Below are 19,783 nucleotides of genomic sequence, written 5' to 3'. Positions count from 1 at the left end.
CGCTGTATATAGAGAGCACAGAATTATCCTAATTATTACTAGTGACATGGAGAAGAGGGCGAGCGCTGTATATAGAGAGCACAGAATTATCCTAATTATTACTAGTGACATGGAGAAGAGGGCGAGCGCTGTATATAGAGAGCACAGTGTTATCCTAATTATTACTAGTGACATGGAGAAGAGGGCGAGCGCTGTATATAGAGAGCACAGTATTATCCTAATTATTACTAGTGACATGGAGAAGAGGGCGAGCGCTGTATATAGAGAGCACAGTGTTATCCTAATTATTACTAGTGACATGGAGAAGAGGGCGAGCGCTGTATATAGAGAGCACAGTATTATCCTAATTATTACTAGTGACATGGAGAAGAGGGCGAGCGCTGTATATAGAGAGCACAGTATTATCCTAATTATTACTAGTGACATGGAGAAGAGGGCGAGCGCTGTATATAGAGAGCACAGTATTATCCTAATTATTACTAGTGACATGGAGAAGAGGGCGAGCGCTGTATATAGAGAGCACAGTATTATCCTAATTATTACTAGTGACATGGAGAAGAGGGCGAGCGCTGTATATAGAGAGCACAGTATTATCCTAATTATTACTAGTGACATGGAGAAGAGGGCGAGCGCTGTATATAGAAAACACAGTATTATCCTAATTATTACTAGTGACATGGAGAAGAGGGCGAGCGCTGTATATAGAGAGCACAGTATTATCCTAATTATTACTAGTGACATGGAGAAGAGGGCGAGCGCTGTATATAGAGAGCACAGAATTATCCTAATTATTACTAGTGACATGGAGAAGAGGGCGAGCGCTGTATATAGAGAGCACAGTATTATCCTAATTATTACTAGTGACATGGAGAAGAGGGCGAGCGCTGTATATAGAGAGCACAGTATTATCCTAATTATTACTACTGCTAGAGGGAACTAGCGACATGGAGAAGAGGGCGAGCGCTGTATATAGAGAGCACAGAATTATCCTAATTATTACTAGTGACATGGAGAAGAGGGCGAGCGCTGTATATAGAGAGCACAGTATTATCCTAATTATTACTAGTGACATGGAGAAGAGGGCGAGCGCTGTATATAGAGAGCACAGTATTATCCTAATTATTACTAGTGACATGGAGAAGAGGGCGAGCGCTGTATATAGAGAGCACAGTATTATCCTAATTATTACTAGTGACATGGAGAAGAGGGCGAGCGCTGTATATAGAGAGCACAGTATTATCCTAATTATTACTAGTGACATGGAGAAGAGGGCGAGCGCTGTATATAGAGAGCACAGTATTATCCTAATTATTACTAGTGACATGGAGAAGAGGGCGAGCGCTGTATATAGAGAGCACAGTATTATCCTAATTATTACTAGTGACATGGAGAAGAGGGCGAGCGCTGTATATAGAGAGCACAGTGTTATCCTAATTATTACTAGTGACATGGAGAAGAGGGCGAGCGCTGTATATAGAGAGCACAGTATTATCCTAATTATTACTAGTGGCATGGAGAAGAGGGCGAGCGCTGTATATAGAGAGCACAGTATTATCCTAATTATTACTAGTGACATGGAGAAGAGGGCGAGCGCTGTATATAGAGAGCACAGTGTTATCCTAGTTATGGCAGGTAATTAGATGTGTAATAGTGACGTCACTGTTATTGCTGATGACTGCACGGAGCCGGCACATAGTATCGGAGCTGGATAAACCTGTATCTTTGCTTGTAGCCTCTGGAGATGGATAGCAGAGCTGTGTGATGAGAGGAAATGTGGGTGTGTGGCGTGGACTGGTTGTGGGTGGAGATGTCCTCAGTATAAAGGCTCAGAGACCGGCTCTTCAGGAATCTCAGTGACATCAGAATCTGCGGCCGCTATGAATGAAGCTGAGAGCAGAGGAGAATCGCTGTATCTCAGCATTGGGGTGCTGGCTGTTACTGCAGGTACGGGACACTGAGCTGCCTTGTTCCCTCACTGTATATATCCATAGTGATAAAAGTTACTATAGGGCTATAACTATATTATATGTTTTTATGTTTTTATTCTCCTGTTTTAGGGAGTTTACTTCTCTCAATACAATATTACAGTATTGGAGCGTCTGCTCCTCTTATACCCACAACTGCCCTGGGCGTCCTCCTCCTGATATCGGCAGCTATTTTAGGATATTCAGGTATGGATCTACTGACAGAATATGTTGTATAAAGGGATTTCTGGCAGCGCTGACTTCTGCAGCGGTCGGTGAGCGGCGCTGCTGGCGATGGGTCTGGACGTTCCTCCTGTATATTTGCTGAACAGATGAATGCATCATGTCTGTAAATAGATAAAATAGAAACTATTAGGTAAACATTGACTAAAAGCTTTAGAATCATTTGCTTAGAAATAATCAGTGTTACAGTTCAGACCGGTAATGAATGATCTGAACATAGGGCTGTTATAGGAAGGAGACGGCTGGAGATGAATTATTACATAGGACATCATTATAACATAACATAATGGTAACACTGCAATGCCTCTATAGTGATTCTGTGACAAATCTATACGATATATTCAGTGTCTGGGGCTTTTCCAGATCTGTAATCACATCCGATCCCGGGCTCAGCTCCCGTGATTCTGTCCTTTCCATACTTCCCATATGTGCAATGTTCTGGCACAGTCCGGATCACCAGATACAGGACAGGGAAACGCTCTACTAATTTGTGCTGAGACTTTTCTAGTGTTTGGGGGAATTTCAGGGTAGAAGGAGAGATCAGCTTATAATGTGCCACAATATGGGATGGGATGTGTTAGTGTACAGTATGCATCACTGTGCAATGTAATGAGCGGCTCAGAAATGGAAGAATGACCGCAAGATGGCCTGATATTATATAGAAACACTTTACATACATAGAAAAATAAAATGCTCTTCATTAGAAACGTGGTAAAGTCATTCTAAATAACAATAATGTACTAATACCATTGTAAAACACTGTAGAAAAGGGAATCTCTCTTCTGAGAGCTGCATGATGTAAGGGCAGAGACCCTGATTACAGCAATGAGTCACTTACTGGGCTGCTTGCTGCAATTTTGATAAAATCACAGTTTTATCTGCTGCAGATCTACTAGTTTTCTGAATGCTGATCACTGTCTAATCCCAAACACACCATTGATTGGCAGATTTCTGTGTACACCGTGCATACACTGCCAATCAATGATAGGGTGGGATTATACAGAGCCTACAAATAGAGAGGACTACATGGCAGCAGAATTACTAGTCCCTTATTTATAATCTCCTGCTGATAAAACTATGATTTTATCAAAACTCCTGTAAGGCCTGAAACACACATCCGTGAAACACATGCGTGTTTGGTCCGTTTCCGTGTATTCTGGAGACACGGCCAAATGTGCACCAATGTTACTATATCTCAGCGGTTACAATTGCGTTTTTGGTTATGTCCGTGAGTCTGTCTCCGTGATGCGTTTTTTGGTCCGTGTTTCACGCCAGCATGTCCGTTTTCTGCACGCAAAACGCAGCACGAACCCAATGAAAGTCAATGGGTCTGTGCGCACGTCCGAGTGACACGGACGCATCTCTGTTTGCTCCCTGTACGTTTTGTGCTTTTTTCATGTGATGTCGGTCTTTTTTCTTTTTCTGTTTCGTTCTCTCCCTCAGTCCGTCGGTCGGTCGGTCTCTCTCTATGTCTGTCGGTCGGTCTCTCTGTCTTATCTGTCCCTCTAGCTGTCTGTCGGTCAGTTCCCCCCCCCTCTCTCATACTTACCGTTCCCCGATCTCCGGCGCGGCGCTGCACGGCTGTTATAATAACTCCGGCGGCTTTTACTATTTTGAAAAAGCCGGCCGCTCATTAATCAATCTCGTATTCCCTGCTTTACCCGCCCACCGGCGCCTGTGATTGGTTGCAGTCACACACGCCCACCACGCTGAGTGACAGCTGTCTCACTGCACCCAATCACAGCAGCCGGTGGGAGTGTCTATACTGTGCAGTGAAATAAATAAATAAATAATTAAAAAAACCGGCGTGCGGTCCCCCCATTTTAATACCAGCCAGATAAAGCCATACGGCTGAAGGCTGGTATTCTCAGGATGGGGAGCTCCACGTTATGGGGAGCCCCCCACCCTAACAATATCAGTCAGCAGCCGCCCAGAATTGCCGCATACATTATTTGCGACAGTTCTGGGGCTGTACCCGGCTCTTCCCGATTTACCCTGGTGCGTTGGCAAATCGGGGTAATAAGGATTTATTGGCAGCCGATAGCTGCCAATAAGTCCTAGATTAATCATGTCAAGCGTCTCCCCGAGAAACCTTCCATGATTAATCTGTAAGTGACAGTAAAAAAACACACACACCCGAAAAAATCCTTTATTAGAAATAAAAAACACAAACACATTCCCTCATTACCAATTTATTAACCCTGACAAACCCTCCATGTCCGGCGTAATCCACGGACCTCCAGCGTCGCATCCAGCTCTGCTGCATGGAGGTGACAGGAGCAGCAGAAGACACCGCCGCTCCGGTCACCTCCACGCAGCTAATGAGATGAGTAGCGCGATCAGCTGCTGTCAGTCAGGTAACTCGCGGCCACCGCTGGATCCAGCGGTGACAGCGGGTAACCTCAGTAACAGCAGCTGATCGCGCTACTCATCTCATTAGCTGCGTGGAGGTGACTGGAGCGGCGGTGTCTTCTGCAGCTCCTGTCACCTCCATGCAGCAGAGCTGGATGCGACGCTGGAGGTCCGTGGATTACGCCGGACATGGAGGGTTTGTCGGGGTTAATAAATTGGTAATGAGGGAATGTGTTTGTGTTTTTTATTTCTAATAAAGGATTTTTTCGGGTGTGTGTGTTTTTTTACTGTCACTTACAGATTAATCATGGAAGGTGTCTCATAGACGCCTGACATGATTAATCTAGGACTTATTGGCAGCTATCGGCTGCCAATTAATCCTTATTACCCCGATTTGCCAACGCACCAGGGTAAATCGGGAAGAGCCGGGTACAGCCCCAGAACTGTCGCATATAATGTATGCGGCAATTCTGGGCGGCTGCTGACTGATATTGTTAGGGTGGGGGGGCTCCCGATAACGTGGAGCTCCCCATCCTGAGAATACCAGCCTTCAACCGTATGGCTTTATCTGGCTGGTATTAAAATGGGGGGGACCGCACGCCGTTTTTTTTAATTATTTATTTATTTATTTCACTGCACAGTATAGACACGCCCACCGGCTGCTGTGATTGGGTGCAGTGAGACAGCTGTCACTCAGCGTGGTGGGCGTGTGTGACTGCAACCAATCACAGGCGCCGGTGGTGAGAGAAAGCAGGGAATACGAGATTGTTTAATGAGCGGCCGGCTTTTTCAAATTAGAAAAAGCCGCCGGAGCTGTGTGAACGCCGTGCAGCGCCGGTGATCGGAGAACGGTGAGTATGAGAGAGGGGGGAACACTTCAGTCACTCGGGGGATTAGCGGTCACCGGTGAATCCTTCACAGGTGACCGCTAATTAGTACACGGCACAAAGACAGAGCCGCGGCATGACTATGAAGTCGGGTGAAGTTCACCCGAGTTCATTCTCATCCCGCTACTCTGTCTTCCGACATGTAGTAACGACATTTTGCATCACACACGTACATTTCACACGGACAACACACACACATGTCAGTTATTTCACTCACGCACACACGGACATTCCACACGCACATACGGCTATCATACGGGATACACACGCAGGCCACACATACCATAAAAACGGACCTAAAAAACGGAAAACGGACCCGAAAAACGGCCCGTTTTACACGGACGTGGTTTTCACGGATGTGTGGCGGAGGCCTAAGGCTGGTTTGACCTCTCTCTCTCTCTCCATCCCATCTGCAGGATCCGGTCACATCCAGTTTGCGTTTTTTTGTGAAACCAGCCTATGCAGCTCAGTACCCAGGACTGGAGTCATGGTTTCTGTCTCTATATCATGCTGTTCTCAGATTGAGTTGTAGTAACCTGGTGACAGAATTCCATTAATCAGCAATAAATTCCAATCAGCCTTATAATAAGCCATTAATCGCCCCCACATTGTTGATCCTCTCGGCAGCCTGTTGATTTGCTGCACAGGGACATTTGGTCGCGCGGCCGTTCATGTCCTACAAATCATCAGGCTGCGGAGGCAAACTCGAGAAGGCAGAGTATTGGCGGAGCCGGAATGATGGGGAGTTTAGGCAGTAATTATATTACCCTATCAAATGTATCTGATCTTAATATTAAAAAATTACTGAATTATTGGAAATACTGAATCTAAAAATATTGCCTATTTTATATTTTCATTGTCATTTACATATTAGGAATCCGGAAAATACGAGGAAATGTTTCGCTGTGGGTCTCATTTTACTGGACGGTGTCAGCTCTGTGGAGTGGATATGGCGTCAACCTGATCCTGAGGGGAACCAACGTCATCAGCGTCTCTGACATGAGAAATGCCCTAGTTCCTGGCTTAGTCGCCTTCTTCCTGGGGCTGCTCATTATTGGGGTGGTGGGGATCCTTCAGAAGGAAACTCTTCTTGCTTTGATGTCTGTGGCTCTTTCTCTTTCCAGCATTCATGAAATCGTTCTCTTCTATGATAGTAGAGTCGGCTCCTCGGCAGTTGCATGTAATTATCTTATAGTTGTGCTCCTTGGGATATACTTCTCCGGTGGCCGGACGCTCCATAGCATCACCAAAGGGCAGGTTATGTTACCAGGAACAGACATAACTAATAAAAGCAATGAGCCAGGATCTGATGGCTCCAGTAAGGCGGCATTCATAGCTGCGGGCCTCATTCTTAACATGGCGGCCTCTAGTGTGTTTGGCTGCCGGCTCCTGGGAATAACCAGTAGTCTTTTCGTTGGTCAGGTAGCCTGGCTGTGGACGGCGGCGGTCTACCAGACCGTTATCTGTATCTTTTCATACCGTCATTATCACATGCTAGAGGCTACACATTTTGCCTTTTTTTCCATCTTGAGATTTGCTGAAGGCTATTCTCTACTGTATCAGTTCCTAAACACAAGTCAGTTACATTACCCCCTTCCATTCTTGGTGGTTTTCTCCATACTATTTTTTGTCCTCACTCTGTTTACAAGTATTCAGAGTCCTATAGAAGCAATATATCTATTGTTTTATGTCGCCTACTGCATTGCATTAGCTTCTAACCCACAAGGATTTTTCCATGGTGGACCCCAAGGAGTTAATATCGCAATATATATAGTTTCAGCCATTACAGTTCTCATCACTTTATATAATGCAAAGTCTTCTACAACGATCCCAACAGGTGAGGGCATTATCAGGAAACTATTCCTCAGCAATAACATGTTCAAGCTCCGTCAAGATAAAGATATAAATGAGCCCTACCTTGGTTATTCCAAGTATGGCGATGCAGAAATCCTCGCCCACGCATGCAATATTTTGGCTGCCTTTGCCATGACTATGCCGGGGAGCCCGGGTGAACCTTTGGTTACGGTTGTCTTGCCGTGGGTTGTGGTGGCTGGAGGACTTTATAATCTCATCTGTGGGTCTGTAGCTTTCTCCCGAGGTAAGACACTAGAAAGCAGTGCCTTTATTCTGTATGGGGTGATGTGGGTGATCTGGGGGATTTCCCGGTATAGTGGGGTCTATGACACAAGCAGAGGCTTCAACACGGCCGTAGGAATTATATGTTTCCTTCTCTTTAATAGTTTTCTTGTTCTCAGCACACTTTTCCTGTCTAAAGCCTGGTTTGTGTACACTCTCACCTTCCAGCTTATCTTAATCAGCTTTCTTCTTGATGCTCTCAATGTGCTCCCTCAAGGCTATGATATCGCTGTTACTATTATATTTGGCCTTGCTGGATTCTACTTATTTCTTTCCACTCTTCACAATACCACTTTTGAGACTCCCCTGATCCCAGTTGGCAGCCCCATTATCAAAATTAGTGGTTTTACCAATGACAGATCAACATGTCCTCACCTGATTTCTACAAGGACCAGCTCAGTCCAAAAGATTGCAGGTAAGAGATAAGAGAAAGATGATAGTAACCCTTGTAAGACGTTTTCTTTGTATAGAACTAAAAAAGATTTATTAGAAGACTTACATAAATGTGATTTTCATGTTCTTGCTTTTTTAGAAATCATGAAAAATGGCGGGATATGTGGCGTCCCTACCGACACGGTGTACGTACTGGTGGCCGCCTGCAATCACCCGGAGGCAGTGGAGCGGGCGTACAAGTAGGTTAGGCCACAACACAGCGACTGATGGTTTTCTGAAAATCTCATTATTATAGATGGCGGACGCTGCAGACAAATACATTGTATATTACCTACGGGGTTGTGTGTGACACAGTGACCTATAGATCCTCATAGTGAGGACTCTGTGACGTGCGGACTCTCAATGTCTGCCCTTAAGAATATGGCAAGAATACATGGAAAGGAAGAGCACGGGCCGGGTTATTCTAATCTATTATCTGCCTAAATAAAGTAACAATAGAAAATCCAAATAGAAGAATAAGGCTTTTTTTATTATTTTTTTACAGTAAAATAAATGTGATATAAAGGAAAGTTATTTCTATATATTGTATACAGTATATATTGTCTATATATTGTAAACTCCAATAGACAATTCTCTAATGAGCTTTACTTTCCCTTTTTCAGGACAAAGCGTCAGGCTCAGGATCGGCCGATGTCTCTGTGGATATCAAGCCTACAGCAACTGGAACCGGCCAAACATCTGCTCAGTCCTCTGCTCTGGGACTTCATGGAGGCGGCTTGGCCCTCGTCCATCAGTCTTGTGATCCCAAGAGGTGAGAAGCTACTGTATATACGGCCACAAGAAACTGTCATCTCCTCCAGACCCCAATGCCATAGATATAAGTCACGTCCTCACATACAACAATTCCATCATGTCCCTTATTTCTGTGTCACACCAGGATCTACCTAAAATGTTAATACATGTATTTCTCTCATAGGACCATGGCTGGATGTTTTAGGAGCTCGTGACTCCGCAAAATACATAGGAACCCCTCAGAGCATTGCTATCCGGATCCCCGACTGCTCAGTGACCACTCACCTCATTGATATGGTAACAGAAAAGGCGACTTCATCCGTTTTCCCAAACTGTAGTCAGATAATATGTTTCTTCACAGATTACAGAAAAGTATAATCCATACTTACAAAACGTTTTCATAAAAAATAATATCTGCAGCCAAATGAATCTTCCGGTGTCTTCGTCCTGCAGGTCGGCCCCATTGCAGTGACGTCCGCCAATCCTTCTGGAGAAGCCGACACTACTCATCACAACCAAGTCTATGCAAAATTAGGAGACAAGGTAGCATGGATGATGGATATTTAGCCAGGTATAGTTACAAGGTAAAGACAATAGGTAAAAGCCTCTATGTTTCCTCTCAGGTTGATGGCGTTCTGTGTGATGGGGCGTCCCCCGAAAATATCGCTTCTACTGTGGTAGATTGCACAAAGATAGACGCTGGTAACATCGCATTCTTCAGAGTCGGCATCGTGCCCAAGTCACAGGTAATGCTGGGATACTAGTATTGGATTATTATTGTTATTTACACATTTTTGCAGTTATTCCAGTCTGATTGATACGTTCATTGAGAGGAACATGTCCATATAATAAATCTTTTCCATTTGTACGCCATCTGCAGTCATCTCCATTGGCAAAGTTCAATTAAAGGCCCTGTGTAAGAATAAGAAAATGATCATTGTCCTTCCAGAAAAGGCGCCGCTTTTCTCCATGGTGTATATCCAGAAGTGCTGCTTAGACTCATTCTGAAAAATGCAGATTCCTCTTACTAATCTCAGGCAATTTATATAGGAAAGCCCAAAATGTCATAATAAAGAAAAATGATATTCCCCCAGGCCACAGCCCACCAGAACTTTCTATCAATCCTGGACCAGTATCAGTTATACAATTACAGATCCCGATACAAGGATTTTCTAAAATATGTGACGGCTGCGATTATATTACCAGCTCTCGTCCCTATACTCCACTGTATTGATAGGGTTAATGATTTATGGCTGCAGTCATCTAAATACCTATAACAATACTTCTCGGAAGAAAAGTGTGAAAAACATGTCAGTATAGAGTAACATCAGAAAACGCATTTCCTAACACAAGTTATTATATTTTTCAGGTTTTACAAATATTAGACCAAGTTCAGACGAAGCACAAAAAGGGTCTCATTAATGGGGGATTCTCTGGATCCACAGAAGAAATCACACAGAAGATGCAGGGGTCTAATAACCAGACAGACGTGCGGCCCCCGACCAACTCTGAAGATAACGGATCTGCGTCATATGATAACGAGGGCTTCACAGCAGAGGATGAGCCCCAGGGAAATTAACATTGGTGAATGTAGCAAATGTTGTAAATATTGAATGACACAAGTTCCTAATTTTATACTTATTTATTTTATTTAAATATTAGATTAATAAATATTAATTATTTTTGTAAAAAATGTTGTCATCTTTTCAAAGACAGAGGCAATAAAAAATTTTAAAGGTCTTATTTAGCTCGACCCATTACCAGCCAAACATAGTCATATTTTCAAGTCTTGAGCTGTAATGACCTGTAATGTAAAACATAAGGATGACAAGACATTTGTCTCGTTGCTGCCTCCCAAAGCCTCTTGTGACCCCTGAGAAGTGAAGACACAATAAAAACGTATAATTAGTGATTTACTATAACTGTGAAGGCAGGAGCCGCACATGCAAAAACCACACATTGATCCTTTGCAGCTAAGCAAAAATTTACAAAACTGAATATGAGGATGGTAGTTTACTGTTCTTATAATTTGTTTTTTAGCTCCTTGCACTTGGTGTTGGTGCTGGGTGGAGGCCATCGTTGCTGTGGTGTATTGTGGGGCGGTGTGGTCTGCAGTGATGGGGTCTCAGCCTGGCAGCCCTGCTGGTGCACTATTGCGGTCGCGGTGGTTGGGCAGAGCACCGCACTTTTAGGCGGGCTTTGCACACTACGACATCGCAGGTGCGATGTCGGTGGGGTCAAATTGAAAATGACGCACTTCCGGCATCGCATGCGACATCGTAGTGTGTAAAGCCTAGATGATACGATTAACGAGCGCAAAAGCGTCATAATCGTATCATCGGTGCAGCGTCGGCGTAATCCATGATTACGCTGACGCGACAGTCCGATGTTGTTCCTCGCTCCTGCGGCAGCACACATCACTGTGTGTGAAGTCGCAGGAGCGAGGAACATCTCCTACCGGCGTCACTGCGGCTTCCGTAGGATATGCGGAAGGAAGGAGATGGGCGGGATGTTTACATCCCACTCATCTCCGCCCCTCCGCTCCGATTGGCCGCCTGGCGTGTGACGTCGCTATGACGCCGCATGACCCGCCCCCTTAACAAGGAGGCGGGTCGCTGGCCAGAGCGACGGTCGCAGGACAGGTGAGTCCATGTGAAGCTGCCGTAGCGATAATGTTGGCTACGGCAGCTATCACAAGGAAATCGCTGCTGCGACGGGGGCGCTTAGTATCACGCTCGGCATCGCAGCATCGGCCTGCGATGTCGCAGCGTCCAAAGTACCCCTTAAGGCTATGTGCCCACGGGGACATTGTCCTGCGGATATATCCGCAAGACATTCCGCAGGTGCTCCCAGAAATCCGCAACAGAACTTTCTCTGTTTCAATGCTGTGGATATACAGCGGAATGTCATGCGGATATGGTGCGGGCATTCTGCATTGAGGATACAGTACCATGGCTTCGGCACTGCATCCTCAATACAGAACAAGTGCTGCAGTGATTGGGGTGCTCATACTTACCTCCATCATGCAGCACCTCACTTTCCAGCGGCCGGGTCACTGTCAGGCAGCGTCTGGTTCACTGTGCTGGAGGTGGGCGGGCCTGAACTAGCTCCGGCTGTCACATGACCGGAGCTCATGCAGGCCCCGCCCACCTCTTCCTTCCTGTACCTGGCTGGATCTGTCGCGGGCGGGGAGGAGGGTGTCAGCACTGCGCTCACCCCTCTGCTCGGGTCCGGCTGCTGCTGCTCAGTGGTGGCTCGAGCGGTGGGCCGGATCCCGGGGGTTCTCGAGCGGCGCTCCTCGCCCGTGAGTGAAAGGGGATTGGGTTTTGGGATATAGTCTATTGTCCGTGATGCCACCCACGGTTGTGGTGATCTGTTAGCACCACCGCTGCTCGGTGTGGGGATCCCGGGAGTGATGGTGTGAAGCAGCAAGTTGTTGTGTTGCCCCTCCGTGGGTAGGGGTTGGTGATCCCGGGGCCCAGTGATGAGGTGGGAGGTGCAGGGCTTGGTGGGCGCAGGGACGCGGGGGCAGCGCTGTGCCTTGCGGCACTGTGGTACTCACTCAGCCTGAGACGATGACACCGTTCTCGGTAAAACACACGGCTGGAAAGACGGTTCCCACGGACGGCTGCACTTGCTTTCCCCAGTAGGTGACGGTGATGTCCCTTTGTCCTGCACCTATGTTGTTGATGGTTTCGATGGGTTCCCACTGGTAACCCGCTCCCCGGCTTCAAGCTGGACCGGAGGAGCTCTACTCTTTGCCCGCAGACGCTGGCCCTCAGAAACTGGTGCCCTGGCGGTGGCGGTGTCTCTGTTTTAATGGTTGGGCTGTTGCCTTCAATCGGGACTTGGTTGTTGGGAGACAGCCGTCCCCTTCACTGACGCATTTGGCAAATTATGGCGACTCCTAGCCTTGCCGGGGTCCGAGAGGCCCCTGCCCTGGTGCTGACTGTCTTTTGTACACTGCTCCAGACCGCCGGGCCACCACCCGTCCGCGGTCCTTCCAGGAACTTCCGAACAGTCACCCCTCCGGACAATCACCGCCGTTGCTGACCTTGCTGACTCTGTCCTGCACACAGCTGGACCAACTTCAGGCTTTTCTACTCTCACTTTTACTCCTTTTCTCCAGTTTTCTCCTTTGCTCTTCTACCACTTCACCTCCTTCCACTTCCCCCTCCTTTCCCTAACTTTTCTTAACTGCCAGTTTCTCCCGCCTCCAGGGCTGTGAACTCCTCGGTGGGCGGAGCCAACCGCCTGACCCACCCCCTGGTGTGAACATCAGCCTCTGGAGGAAGGCAACAAGGATTTTGGTTTAGCTTAGGTGTTCCTAACTGGGGTGTAGGGTGTGGTGGTGTGATGACCTGTGACCCCTGGCTTGCCCAGGGCGTCACATTCCCCCTTAGCAAAATGCAGACCGTCCGCGGGCTGCCCGTCCAACACCGGTTTTATTTTTCTGAAAAATATATAACATTGTAAACGGTAACATATATACAGTTTTATTAATTCTTCCCATAATGGGAGGCACTTTTACTTAAACGTTGCAAAACGGTTCACGGTTACGGTTTCCGCTCTCTCCCACCCAAGCAACCTGGCCCTGATGCTGCCCCTAAAACCCAGGCAGCACCCCTTGTCCCCAAATCCAGCACAAGTCACCCGAGCGGGATCTGTCCTTCCCCTCCAGAGGGTAGCCACCGGTTCCTGTGGTGGCTGTGCCCCAGCCTGCTCTGCTGAGGGCCCTCCCTCCAACCTGCCTCTCCGGAGGCGGCAATGCAGAAACGGTAACGGTAAACAACTTATTTACAAGCCACTAACGTTTCTGGTTGCCCTGCAAGTTCTCGGGCTTGTCCATGAGCAGTTCCTCATGCAAACTTTTTAAACGGTCCCCACGGGGACAACGGTGCTGGCTCCGGCCGGTTCAATCATGGTTAATCAGATGACTTCTTCGGTATGATTTTCAGCTATCATCATTTTTCAACTTTTTCAAACAAAAACACAACTTCAGACAATGGTGGTCCCAACGGGGACTGCTGCAGTGGGCATCCGCTGCCCTACTCCGGACTTTCTGCCTCATCCGAGGGAGGGGGTGCAGAACCCACTCGGCTCTCCTCGCTGCCCCTTAGTTTTACATCCAGGGCAAACCACCCTCTCTCTCCACAGTGCCGGGTATACTGGACAATGTCACCCGGCATTAGGTTGCGGCCGGGATGCTCTTCGGGCAGGTGGGCATTTACATCCCGCCGGGCTACAAACACTTCGGCCTCCAGGCCCGGTTCATAAATAAACCCATAGCCCCGGCGGACATCAAACCGCCTCACCTGCCCCTCGTACAGCGGACCCCGGACACGGAACGTGGCTTGTCGGAGATTCTCCTTCTCCCTTATCGCTCGGGCCACCAGCTCGGCCTTCTTCCTCTCCCGATCACCAATCTCCAGGCCCAGCGGTACCGGCTCCCTATCCCAATATGGCGCTGCTGCGAGCTCCGGCGCACGGGTCGGGCCCCGCGGAACATTCTGGACGTTGACCACTGTCAGGAATCTGGGCGGCGGGTCCCGCGGTGTCTTGGCCTTGGGCGCTGCCTTACAGCTACAACCCGGCGCTACCTCAGCCGAGGTGTGGGGGATGGGTACAGGGGCTTTCCGCTGCTGGGCCTTCGGCTCGGAGCGGGTCATCAGCTCCGGCTCGGGGGACTTTTCAGGGGACGCCTCCGGTTCAGTCTTTGGGACCTTCCAGGGCAACACCTCCGGTCGACTACGGACTCCGGCTACAGGTCGGCCCGCCTGGGCGGGGACGCTGGGTATTGCTACCGGTTGCGGTGGTAGCAGGCCTAGTGGCGGGGTCACAGCCTCCGAGACGGGTGGCGAGGGAGGCAGCGAGGGGAGAGGGCTTGGACCGGGTCCCACAGCCGCGATGACCGGCCCTTCCAGGGCATCGGGGTGTGGGTCACTCACCCTCCCTTCCTCCGCTCCCTCCTCGCGTCTCCGCACGGCCGCTATAACGTCCGCCATGTCGGCCTCCCACTCCTCCATGAGGAGCTGCATCTTGACCTGCAGCCTTAGGTAGAGCTGCGCGGTCCGGATTTCCACCCACGCCGCGGTTCCTGGCTCGGGGGCTACGGTGTCGCGGGACGGCATCCACATGATGCTGGCGGCTTTTCCCAGGAACAAGATGTCTGCAGAGTCCTGGCGTCCCTGCTTTTATAGCTGCGCTCACATGCAGCCAGCCGCCATCGCGTCCCCCTTAGCTCTTTCCGGCCCCTCCTCTCTTGGGGCGGAGTTTTGGCCTTCGCGCCTCCACTACTCGAGAAGACGCTCGAGCGGGAACGTTTCGCGCCAAAGATGGCGACTTCCGAAATTTTTCAGCCGGATACCTCCGGCGGTAACAAGGCGCACCTCTACCAGACGGCAGAGCGGTAAGATCCTGTTCGTGACGCCAAGTTGTCGCGGGCGGGGAGGAGGGTGTCAGCACTGCGCTCACCCCTCTGCTCGGGTCCGGCTGCTGCTGCTCAGTGGTGGCTCGAGCGGTGGGCTGGATCCCGGGGGTTCTCGAGCGGCGCTCCTCGCCCGTGAGTGAAAGGGGATTGGGTTTTGGGATATAGTCTATTGTCCGTGACGCCACCCACGGTTGTGGTGATCTGTTAGCACCACCGCTGCTCGGTGTGGGGATCCCGGGAGTGATGGTGTGAAGCAGCAAGTTGTTGTGTTGCCCCTCCGTGGGTAGGGGTTGGTGATCCCGGGGCCCAGTGTTGAGGTGGGAGGTGCAGAGCTTGGTGGGCGCAGGGACGCGGGGGCAGCGCTGTGCCTTGCGGCACTGTGGTACTCACTCAGCCTGAGACGATGACACCGTTCTCGGTAAAACACACGGCTGGAAAGACGGTTCCCACGGACGGCTGCACTTGCTTTCCCCAGTAGGTGACGGTGATGTCCCTTTGTCCTGCACCTATGTTGTTGATGGTTTCGATGGGTTCCCACCGGTAACCCACTCCCCGGCTTCAAGCTGGACCGGAGTTGCTCTACTCTTTGCCCGCAGACGCTGGCCCTCAGAAACTGGTGCCCTGGCGGTGGCGGTGTCTCTGTTTTAATGGTTGGGCTGTTGCCTTCAATCGGGACTTGGTTGTTGGGAGACAGCCGTCCCCTTCACTGACGGATTTGGCAAATTATGGCGACTCCTAGCCTTGCCGGGGTCCGAGAGGCCCCTGCCCTGGTGCTGACTGTCCTTTGTACACTGCTCCAGACCGCCGGGCCACCACCCGTCCGCGGTCCTTCCAGGAACTTCCGAACAGTCACCCCTCCGGACAATCACCGCCGTTGCTGACCTTGCTGACTCTGTCCTGCACACAGCTGGACCAACTTCAGGCTTTTCTACTCTCACTTTTACTCCTTTTCTCCAGTTTTCTCCTTTGCTCCTCTACCACTTCACCTCCTTCCACTTCCCCCTCCTTTCGCTAACTTTTCTTAACTGCCAGTTTCTCCCGCCTCCAGGGCTGTGAACTCCTCGGTGGGTGGAGCCAACCGCCTGGCCCACCCCCTGGTGTGAACATCAGCCTCTAGAGGAAGGCAACAAGGATTTTGGTTTAGCTTAGGTGTTCCTAACTGGGGTGTAGGGTGTGGTGGTGTGATGACCTGTGACCCCTGGCTTGCCCAGGGTGTCACAGATCCACCGCGCTGCTGCCGCTGCCGCTACACCGGACGGAGAAAGTGACTCGGGTCTCTATCAAGGCAGGTAAGTATATGGGAATAATAATGCAGCCACTGGTATGGTATATATTTTGAAGAATCTGAATTACAGCAATAATACCTAAAATATAACTTTTAATAATTCCTCTAAAAATAGGGAAGGATCACCTTGCCTATGCATAAAATTCAATAGGTTGCAAGATCCTCCATAAAACTCAGGGGACTGGCATACCCTGTACACACGCAATGACACCTACATATAATTGGTGCTGGCAAAATAAACAAATTTAACCGAAATGGTCAAAATTATTCATACGAGCGCTAACTTAGATCCCATTCACAAATTAGCAGTGGCGTTAATCACTATGGTGACCATAACACCCACAGGTGTGTGACTAATATACTTCACATTCGGTTAAACAAATCAGCATTAACCAGGGATTCAAATAGCCAAGTTGTTAACCTGGTTGTGTCTGATAGGGAACAATCTCACCCAATTGCTGGTGTCTTGTCTCCCAAAAACGGTCAGTTAGTCCTCATATTCGGCGTTTCCACAAAAGACCCTCACCACACAGGTCTTGGACCCCTTATGAACGGACTAACTGTCCTCTCCCAGAATCTCTTCTCCCTTCTCCCGACGCGTTTCCTATAAATCATTCATCAGGGGAGTCAATGAGGAGACAACCTCTACTGGGTTAATCTAGAAAAAAATGAGAACATGGGGAGAATAAAGGGGGGTTCTTTTTATATATATATACAATAGCCCCCAATAGACCTCACCCTATATAGAAGAAACAAAGAGAAACCAACGACTTACCAGACGGTGACAGCACAAATCTTATTAGCTGTACACCGCTGCCTAGCCTGATGAATGATTTATAGGCTAACGCTCAGGTCTGGCGCTGCTGCGATGGCTGCTCGGTGGCTCAAGCGGTGGGCCGGATCCGGGGACTCGAGCGGCGATCCTCGCCCGTGAGTGAAAGGGGTGGCTGGTTTGGGGAATTTAGTCCGTGACGCCACCCACGGGTCGTGGTGAAGATAGGCACCACCGCTGCTGATGATGGGGATCCCGGGAGCGATGGTAAGGAGCAGCTGGGATGTTGTTTTCCCCCTCCATGGGTAGGGGGTCGGTGTTCCCAGGGCCCGGTGATGTTGTGACGGGGAGGCAGGGTCGTGAGGTGCAGGGTTGCAGGGACAGCGCGGCGCGGTGCCGGATGGCACTGGTGTACTCACTCAGCAAGAAAGGTACAAAGTCCTCGGTAAACCAAACGGCTGGATGGACGGGTCCCGCAGCCGGCTGCAGTGTCTCTCCCCGGAAAGGTGATGGCGGCTGTCTTTCCCTGCACCTTGGTGTTCTCTTTCTGACTACTATGGATTCCCAACGGTAGTCCGCTCCCCAGTGTATGGGTACCGGAGGAGCCCGTTTGCCCGCAGACGCTGGTCCTTGGGTCTCTAGCCTTAGGCGGTAGCTGTATACCCTCACGGTGTGGGCTGTTGCCTTCAATCGGGACTTTTGCTGTTGTGAAACTCCTGGGGTTCCAGTCACATTCGGATCTGACTATTGTTGGCGGCTCCAAGCCTGGTCGGGGTCCGATGGCCCTGCCTGTGTGTGCTGGCTTCACTTCGCTCCCCGGTCGGTACCGGCGGGCCGTCGCTCGTCCCCGGTCCTACGGTTTCGCGTTGCTCCACCACTCCTGCAGACGGCCACCACCGTCTGCCAACCTTGCTGTCAGTGCCTGGGCCACAAACCCAGACATCCAAGTGTTTACTCCTCTCTCTTCCACCTCCTGGACTAAACTGACACTTTTCCCGCCTCCAGGCCTGTGAAGTCCTCGGTGGGTGGGGCCAACCGCTTAGCTCCGCCCCACCTGGTGTGGACATCAGACACTGGAGAGAGGCAACAAGGGTTTTTATTTGGCTGGTGTCCCTGTCTAATGGGGAGTGTGGGGTGTTTGTATGTTATCTGTGACAACCTGGCTATTGGGTACACCTTGTTGCGGTGGGATGACTATGCTTTTTTGATCAAAAATAGTGTTTACTAAGTTCCCTATGTTTATTTATATGCATTATGCTTCTATGTCGTTACAGCAGGGTATACGTCCATATTATTTTCTTCTTTGATTTTTTATGTCTTATGGCCAGTGTGAACATGAGCTTACAAGCTACATGTATACCCACTCATACTCCAGCTCACTTTTTTTTTTGTGTGTGCTACATCATGTTAAATAGGTTTATTGATAAATTCAAAAGACACAAATACCTTAAAACAGTTAAACTAATCTATAACATGCAGTATAGCATGACCAGACTGCATGTAATACATAATACAAAGATATGCCAAGGCTATAATACACAAACCTATAATACCACCTGAAGAAAATAGCATAGATGACAAAGAAAATAAATTGTGCAAAATGAATGCAATGGGTGTGCTATATGAAAGCAATCTAATATATAAAGCTGAATGTGTGTATGTATGTCCGGGATTGGTATCTGCACCGTTGCAGCTACAACCACAAAATTTTGCACCCTCACACGTCTAGACCCCGAGAGCGTCATAGGCTATGTTGTGAGGCACAATTTTAACCCCATGCGTTCCAATTTACCAGTCAATTTTGCCCCTATCTATATAATGGGGAAAAAGTGAAACAAAAAGTGTATCAGCACCGTCGCATTTACAATCACGAAATTTTGCACAGACACCTCATGTGAGCCAGGGAACGTCATAGACTATGTTTTGACAGGAAAATTTAACCCCGCGCTTTACAGTTACTCTCCAAAAAACATGCCTCCAATTAAAGTAAATGGAGCCTGGAACTACAGGTTATTAGTAGGAGCTGTGATTGGTTGCTATAGAAACAAAAGACATTCATAGTATAAGAAGCTTATATGTAAGGTAATAAGATGTCGGTGGGGAGACGAATAGAGACAGACAGAGAGACAGACAGAGAGACAGACCTGGAAAGAGACAGACCTGGAAAGAGACTGACCTGGAAAGAGACAGACGGAGCACATTACTTGGCCAATTTAGTTAAATCTGTGTGGAATATCTGTGGTGTTGAAATATATGTTGTGAAATGCTTCTATTAGCTTAGTTTTTACCTTTTAATAATTACATTTCTAGCTATTGGTTTTGTGGTTTTGTGTGCAGAATAAATTTTTGTTAATACATTCTATTTTGTTAACAACAGTTATTCACCCGGGCGAAGCCAGGTAGTACAGTGCTAAATAAATGAAGCAGCAGTGGCATTGATAGTCAATATATACACCTCATATCACCCCAGCTGCCAGTGGTTGATACAGACGGATAGTGAGACACACAACTCCAGAGGTCGCTTGGCCA

The 19,783-nt window shown here is 48.7% G+C and overlaps 1 protein-coding gene across 1 annotated transcript; it reads left to right on the top strand.

Annotated features, from left to right (window-relative positions):
* Positions 1 to 1,862: 1,862 nt before the first annotated feature.
* Positions 1,863 to 10,384, top strand: LOC142250541 (uncharacterized). Its single transcript, XM_075322719.1, has 9 exons — positions 1,863 to 1,944; positions 2,058 to 2,171; positions 6,321 to 7,997; positions 8,115 to 8,214; positions 8,638 to 8,786; positions 8,952 to 9,064; positions 9,221 to 9,310; positions 9,391 to 9,513; positions 10,137 to 10,384. The coding sequence occupies exons 1-9, from the start codon at positions 1,878 to 1,880 to the stop codon at positions 10,344 to 10,346; spliced, it is 2,643 nt and encodes an 880-aa protein (XP_075178834.1). The 5' UTR covers positions 1,863 to 1,877; the 3' UTR covers positions 10,347 to 10,384.
* The last annotated feature ends 9,399 nt before the right edge of the window (positions 10,385 to 19,783 follow it).

This window comes from Anomaloglossus baeobatrachus, chromosome 9 (assembly GCF_048569485.1).
Source record: "Anomaloglossus baeobatrachus isolate aAnoBae1 chromosome 9, aAnoBae1.hap1, whole genome shotgun sequence".
Taxonomy (NCBI): Eukaryota; Metazoa; Chordata; class Amphibia; order Anura; family Aromobatidae; genus Anomaloglossus; species Anomaloglossus baeobatrachus.
The sequence above is the reverse complement of the archived record's forward strand: the minus strand, read 5'-3'. Positions and strand labels throughout refer to the sequence as shown.